Source organism: Camarhynchus parvulus, chromosome 2 (genome assembly GCF_901933205.1).
Source record: "Camarhynchus parvulus chromosome 2, STF_HiC, whole genome shotgun sequence".
Classification (NCBI taxonomy): domain Eukaryota; kingdom Metazoa; phylum Chordata; class Aves; order Passeriformes; family Thraupidae; genus Camarhynchus; species Camarhynchus parvulus.
The window spans coordinates 44,177,165-44,184,843 of record NC_044572.1 but is presented as its reverse complement, the minus strand read 5'-3'; the positions used below and the strand labels follow the sequence as shown (position 1 = coordinate 44,184,843).

The 7,679-nt window shown below is 40.8% G+C and overlaps 1 protein-coding gene across 1 annotated transcript; it reads left to right on the top strand.

Annotated features, from left to right (window-relative positions):
* LOC115900898 (C-C chemokine receptor type 5-like) lies at window positions 1–7,679 on the top strand. Its single transcript, XM_030943093.1, has 3 exons — window positions 1–31; window positions 5,821–5,963; window positions 6,598–7,679. The coding sequence occupies exon 3, from the start codon at window positions 6,609–6,611 to the stop codon at window positions 7,677–7,679; it is 1,071 nt and encodes a 356-aa protein (XP_030798953.1). The 5' UTR covers window positions 1–31; window positions 5,821–5,963; window positions 6,598–6,608.

Below are 7,679 nucleotides of genomic sequence, written 5' to 3'. Positions count from 1 at the left end.
GCACCCACAGTTAGACCAGCTTGGTGAAACAGTAAGTAGCTGATTTTTTCCTTTATCTTTCCATCTAAATGTATGTATGTTTAAGAGAAATTCACTGGGTGGGGAGTCACTGTGCCTAATGACAGTGGTAGTAGAGCTGACATTGAAGCAGAAATAATATCTTTGGGAACAATTGGGTCTTGTAACTACCTTAGAGCTTCGGATAAAGCTAAAAGTGAAAGTAGAGAATTCAACTGGACAATTGGTGTAGAAAATGATAATCTGTTTTTGTAACAGAAAATTATTGGGTCTTGGTTTTGAAGCAGTTCCAGGAGAGTGATAGCTTGAAGTTGCATTCTGCTAAGAATAAAAATTGGTCAGAGATGAAATCCTTCATGTTTAGCCTAAATGCTCCATATCTAAATCACATCTTGCTCTGTCAGATGCAGTTGGCAGGTGTTCTCCATCCCTATCCTATCCTATCACATGGTTTCTCTTATTATTCAAACATTTAATCTATTAAAAGTGTTATTTCATTATAATTTTTAAAGGGATATTGTGACTGGGTCCTCTTTTTAATGTAATGTCTCTGAGTCACCACATTAGAAAGTCTTTACTCCATACCTCAGCTACATCTCAACGAGGTACCAGTTTTATACCCAGATTGCAATTTTTCTTAATGAGGTTTTACATTAATAAAAATCATCAGTACTACTCTGGAATTTTTCTACTCACACACACGAAAAGGTGAGATCCTCTGCTTGGATAAATGAGATTTACCACTTGTATATTAGCAAAAAACTACAACAGCCTACAAATTCTTTTTCATTTTTTTACATTCTTGGGAGAATTGCACTGTCATTTGCCTGGAACAGCTGACAGCAACAGAGCAGGGGGCTTGAATCTCTCAGTGTAGAGACCCTTGGAGCAATAACAGGACATCACATGATCCTATGGCATATGCTGGCAACCTCCACTCCAAGCTTTTAGCCTTCCATTTTGTACTTGAGTTCATCCTCAGAATGGTTATGACTACAACTGCTGCCTGAACTACTCCAAATTCAATGTTTTATCAGATACTGAAAAAAACCCCCAAACCACATCACAGCAAAAAAACCCCTAACAGAGTACCAGCCCAGAAGTTAGCTTACACAAGAGAAGAGCCTATGTATTCATATACTCATGATTTGGAGGAATATACTTAATCCAGGTCTCAAATTTCTCTTTCTCAGAATGCTAATTTTCAGTGCTTAAGATATTCTTTTACTGTACATTTGTTTAGGTAAGAACACATCCTCCTTCTTTTGTCTTGAGGCCTGTAGACTGACTCTATTTAACTGCAGAAAAGCTCAGAATTTTTGCCAGACTGTCTTTCTGGTTTTGATGGGGAATGTAAACAATCAGATCCTGAGGGCTCACGAAGAATTAAGCCTGCTCTTTTCAGCCCAGAATATATTTTACTTTCAAAGTTTTGCAGGGTTGAAAAAACCCATCAGTTAGGAGGCAAGTAATTTTGAATGTTTCTAATGCTCAGCTGTTAGAAAAGAGGAAGAGGTTTCCCAGGCAAGGTTTAATTTTGGAAGGGGCTCTTTGCCCAGTCAAATCCTAGAAAGAAATCCTGTGGTCACTACCACATGAAAAGTTGTTTTTGAGGGAAACTATCAGTTTAGAGTCTTACACAGAGTATTTAGTTTACACTTCCATATTTTCCTTCATCTTTCCTGGTAACTCAGGAAAAGTTCTTACTTTTATGCTTGCTCTCCAAGCAAGTGCAGGTGTATGTGCATAGATTTCTCTGCACTTTTGCTCCTCCTAGAAAGTCAAAGGCAAAGTTAAAGAGGTAGAGCAGGAAACACTGGGTACCTCTCTTGCAGGGCCTGCTACCAGAATATGTGGTATTATTTTTTGTTATTTAAGTTTCAGTATTACTCAGTGCTATGTTGCACTTCTCTCTCTTCAAAAATGCCCGAGATGCTGCTGACACATACTTTTAAGCTGATTACAAGTCATGAAGCAATTTCTTTTTCTGTGTGCCAGATGCTGGCATTTGTGAAAGAAGGAGAGTGAGGGCAAGGGCAGTAGCACTGTGTTACCTGTTCATACATTTCTAAAGAGAAATCTTTTCTTAAACTGAAAAAAGGTGAAGGGAACTTTGGGAAGGTCATTCAGTTTTAAGATAAGGAGATCCATTCATGCACAGATACTCTTGTAACTTACTACAAGTTCTGGTTTCTGAGGGGAAGCTTTGTCCAAATCCCCTCTAGACCACAGCAGACTCATTGGGCTGTGACAAATGTCATCCCTAAATAAGTCACTGCAGCAACTCAGGAGCTGCTTTGCTTGAATGACATGACAATATCATTTCTGATAGTCCTACCAGCACCTAGACATCTTCTAGCTAAAAGTGACACTGTAGATAGCAGCTAATGCTCAAGAGCTAGTGAGGCTTCTCCCAGAGCAGCCTAAATACAGAAATCTGGAAAGACTTCAGGGCTGCACCTTCATTACAAGAATTTCTGATGTTGCCATAAGTTTTCTTTGTTAAAACTTAAAGAAATGAAATTATATTTATTTGGGCTCACAAATTTACAAGTATTCAGCAAACCAAATTTTATCCCATCTAAGATGTAACTCAATGTTCTTTGCATGACTTTTTTTTCCAGGTTCCTGGTATTTGGCCCAATGATTGGCCAAACCTCTCTGTATCTAGCTTCTTCTAACTCAGAACACAACCAGTCCTCCAAGGGGAAACAACAGTAGCCTCTTATTGGACTGTTCATGTATTTAGATACTCCTACATGGTTAAATACATGATAAATTAATAAGTTCTCCTCTTATATGTCTACCTTAACCTTGGCATGTTGCCTACTTTTGCAAAAATCATTCAGAATTTCTGTTAGCAAACAAAACTACCCTGTGCATGCAGTAACAGTGGGACTGTGGCCAGGACAGGGGGCACTGATGGCCACATGCAGTACAGAAAATGCAAATAATTAAGACTTTCTGAATATTCATGTGTAGTTTTGGACAGAAAAAAAAGGAAATAAAATAATTAAATACAAGTTCTCAAATCAGAATTGATCCAATTATGTTTGAACAGCACAAGAGCAGAGATAAACCTGGAGATCTCTTTGCTGTAACACACCTATTTCTGAAGGGTCACACCTAGACAATGTAAGAGCCAAAACCAGACATCATGTCAAGGGCTACAACTTCTGCAGAAGATGCTTCTTTCTGCACAAAAATGAAAATGGGATATATGGTTAGAGATAAATGAAAAAAATTAAAATCAAGTGCAACCAGTAATAGAATTTTTATCCAAGTCAGTTTTCTAGAGTTCTTTGTGTTTAACACTGCCTGTGTGCAAAGGAGAAGCATTGTTTAAAAAAGCATCTCAGAAAATATTTTTAATATTTTTTGCTTGTTTTGAAAAGGAGGACCATACAAATACTGTGAGATTTCCTACCAGGTCAGAGCCAGTAAATAAAACAACCACAGCACAGACTGTCTTTCTAGCCAGGGTCAGTGTCAATTGCACAGGGCAAGAGCTAAAATGTGGTGGTGGGAAGGTGAGCTTGGTCTAACTGGGATGGACTTACTTTTCTTCCCAGCAGCCCTTATGGTGATGTCTTTTAGGTTTGTGAGCATAGTTGAGACAGGTGATCCAAAGTGACCAAGAGGATATTCTGTGCCATATAACATTGCACTCAGGAATAAAACTAAGAGCAGAGGGAAGTTTTTTCCAGAGTAGGCATTGCTCAAGGACTGCATCTGCCCGCTTGTTGAACATGACAAGCATTCCTCTTTGTATTACCTCTTGCTGGTTTTTTTTCAGTTTCATTCTCTTTCCAGCTTTTTCTCAACCTGCAAGTTTCTTTTCTTCAGCACTTCTGATCCTGCTGTGTGGAAGTGAGGGGGTTGACCAGATGGGGCCTTAGCAGCTGGCTGGGGTCAACCTTTCACAGGACACAAGGCTTGGACAGCAAAGGAGACAAATCTGTAGGGAGTCAGTTAATTTTAGTTTTATTGCTTCCACAATTATTTCCTGCTGGTGTTACGACCCAAAATAAATTCCAAACTTTGAAGTAAATAAAAGTTACTTTCTTTTTATACAGATACAAAGATTCTACAAGGCTAAGTGCACCAAGGCAGGTTTAGATCAAATATTAGGAAAAAATTCTTCACTGAAAGGGATAACAAGCTCTGGAACAGGTTGCCTGGAGGAGTGGTTGAGTCACTATCCCTGGAGATATTTAAAAGCCGTGTAGATATGACACTTTGGGACATGATTCAGTGGTGGACTTAACAGTGTTAAGTTAATGGCTGGACTCAATGATCTTAGAGGTCTTTTCTGATCTAAATGATTCTACAATTCTACTGTACTATGATTCTATATATAGGTGTATGTATATGTATATTTACTCGTGCATATATAGACACGAAAAGTTGTTTTACTACCATGTAACCAACAAAATTTGTTCAAGAAAGTTATTTGTATTATACATATATCCACCAAGATAAGAATCCAAATCAAAACTATGTCCTCTGGATCCTGAGTGCTCTGTAATTACATATCAGGAAAACAGCCTTCTCTCAAACAGCTGAATAAGCTGTCACGAGCTTAAGACACCTCAAAAATTTCACCTGCTGCAGCTCAGAGTGGCCCAAGATGTAGTTAAATTGACTATCTACTAAAAAGCAGCACAGGGCCTGTCTCAGTCACTCCAGCCACAGGCTGAGTTTCTTCAGTGACATTTAGACTTGCAGAACTCAAGTGCAGACAGAATGAAATGGTGGTGGTTTTGAGACTGTGGTCTCTGCAAAAGATGCCTGCAATCACACAAGGCAGAGCACACCACTGAAAAAAGTGCATTCAGGAAAGGAGAGAACACGGGTGCATGACATGAGTGTTCAGGGATCACACAGCAAGCTGGACCAGATGCAATGCCTGAACTCTTCTACATTGGGAGTGCTCTCTTGCCTTTGTCTAAGAACAGGCATGACATTTCCAGGAACAGGATGATTTCAAAACTAACACCATGCCATGGGCAGCCAGCTGTCTGTCATGAAGTATCTGATAAATGCATTCATGATGGCACAGGAAGACAGAGCAGCCCTTTAAACAGACAACAAGTAGCTCTCTCTGAGTGGCTACCAAAGGCATCAATTGCATTTCCTCACTAAGTGAGCAGGGAGCACTTTTGGTCCTTCTGACACTTCACAAAATCCTCTGCTCAGCTTCTCATGGGACACACAGGAATTCTTCTGTGTTCTCTGGGGGTCTGTGAGAAGACAGTAGTCCTGAGCTTTTCAGAGATCAAGTTAAACAAATCTATGCTTCTGTATCTGGTTCTGAGTCCTACCAGGGACTTGGGAAAAGGGGAGGCTTTGGCAGCTGGAGGAGCTGACACGCAGACCTGTTCATGCAGGGGAAGTCCAGTCCCTCCAACCATTCCTAAACCAAAACAGAAGGGACAGAGGGTTTGCACAACCCTTGCACTTCCTCACTGTTGCCTTACTGGAAACACTGACTGACAAAGGGTGAAGAACAACATCACATGAAGAACTGTAGCGCACACTCTCAGCTACAGCCATATTGCTGCCTTTTGCCTTTGTACTCTCTCTAAGACACTCTACCAATCTGAACTTTGCAGCTCGTGAATAAGGTTGTAAACAACTACTGAAACAAGGAATCAAAACTCCTTACATCCCCAAACAGCAGTGGAGAGGCCTTTCAGCTAACAGGAAGATGCCACAACAGAAACAGATATTAGAGGCCACTCCAACAGCAACTCTTTTGCATTGTTTGCTAAGGTCTTTTTCTGTCTGTTTTCTCTACAGGACCATGCACCAATTTCATTCCAGAGGTATCTGAAACCAGCATACTTTCACTGCCTACACTTGTCCTAGGCTCTGTAAAAGACCCAGTGTTTGCCTGATCAACACTGCCAACTTTCCACTCTTCAACACGCACAATAGCACAGGTGGGTGTGTTTAGTACTGTCCTAATTCCCATAGGCATTAAGGCTCCCAGAATGTCACTTGAAACAACCTGAGGAAGTGCTCGAAGTCAGCTGTTTTTCACCCATTTCACAGTGCCTTTGCAGGCACCATTTACACCTGACCAATGCCTGGTCCTCCATGGGTAAGGGCTACAGGATGGACCAGCATGATGAGCAGGTGGCCAGATCCCAATGAGAAGCAAGACTATGCTCTGTATGCCAGGCACAGTGCTCTCCTTGCCTTCCTGGCTTTCTACACTCCTCTGGAAAGCCACTGATGAGCACAAGAGCCCCAAACTACCCACAACTCATTAAATTCATCCATCCTCTCCCTCTGGGTCAGGCAACTGACAGGCTCTACTGAGGAGGAAAAATGCACATGACAATGTACATGTGGGAAATGACACACTTCCGACATGCACCAGTGTGACTCCCCAGATGTATAGATGGGTTTCCTGGGAGCTCAGCAATTTCATTCTCTTTCAAACCTTGACATCATAATGCTTGTGTGCTCATCAGCAAAACTCATTTCAGATGAGAACATCACCATGTTTCATTCTCTTCACTGCTAAGCTTGGAGATTCTTCTAGTTTAATGGTCTTTTATTCCTTTCCAGACCAATACACCATGGGAAATGAAACCACAGACTACACCAACTGGCCACTCACAACAGAATTTGACTACGAAGATTCGACACCATGCATGGGAACTGAGGAAAAGCACTTTGCGGCAAAATTTTTGCCACCTCTTTATTCTTTAGTGGTGATATTTGGCCTGATAGGCAACATGCTTGTTGTCCTTATCCTGGTCAAATACAAGAGACTGAAAAGTATGACTGACATCTACCTGCTCAACTTGGCAATTTCTGATCTGCTGTTCGTATTTTCTCTCCCCTTTTGGGCTTATTACGCAGTTCACGACTGGATTTTTGGGGAGGCGCTCTGTCGAATTCTGTCAGGTGTCTACCTCCTTGGCTTCTACAGTGGCATCTTCTTCATAATCCTGCTGACCCTGGACAGGTACCTGGCCATAGTGCACGCGGTGTTTGCTTTGAAAGCCCGGACAGTTACCTACGGCATCCTCACTAGTGTCATCACTTGGGCTGTTGCTGTTCTTATTTCTGTCCCTGGGGTAGTATTTCACAAAACTCAGAAGGAAAGTTCAGGCTATACTTGCAGTGCTCATTATCCAAGTGATTCCATAATAAATTGGAAGTACTCTTTTATTCTAAAGATGAACATTCTGGGACTTATTGTTCCAATGCTCATTATGATTTTCAGTTACTCACAAATTCTAAAAACATTATTGAGATCCAAGAATGAGAAAAAACAGAAGGCAGTCAGACTTATTTTTGTAATCGTGATTTTTTACTTCATCTTCTGGACACCATTCCATATTTCTTCTTTTTTGCATACATTTCAAAATTCACTTTTCATCCCAAATTGTGAACTTAAAAGTCAGCTGGAGAAAGCAATCCAAGTGACAGAAACAACCTCAATGATCCACTGTTGCATTAATCCTGTGATCTATGTATTTGTTGGAGAAAAATTTAGGGCATATCTTTATATCTTTTTCCGAAAGCAAGTCGCACCTCACCTTTGCAAAAAATGTCCAAGTCTGTATCGTGAAAAGTTGGAAAGAGTCAGTTCGACATTCACACAATCCACTGCGGAGCACGACATCTCTACTGGACTGTAA

Excerpts from the sequence above, each read along its gene's own strand:
- LOC115900898 (XM_030943093.1), top strand. The coding sequence starts at position 6,609 with ATGGGAAATGAAACCACAGACTACACCAACTGGCCACTCACAACAGAA.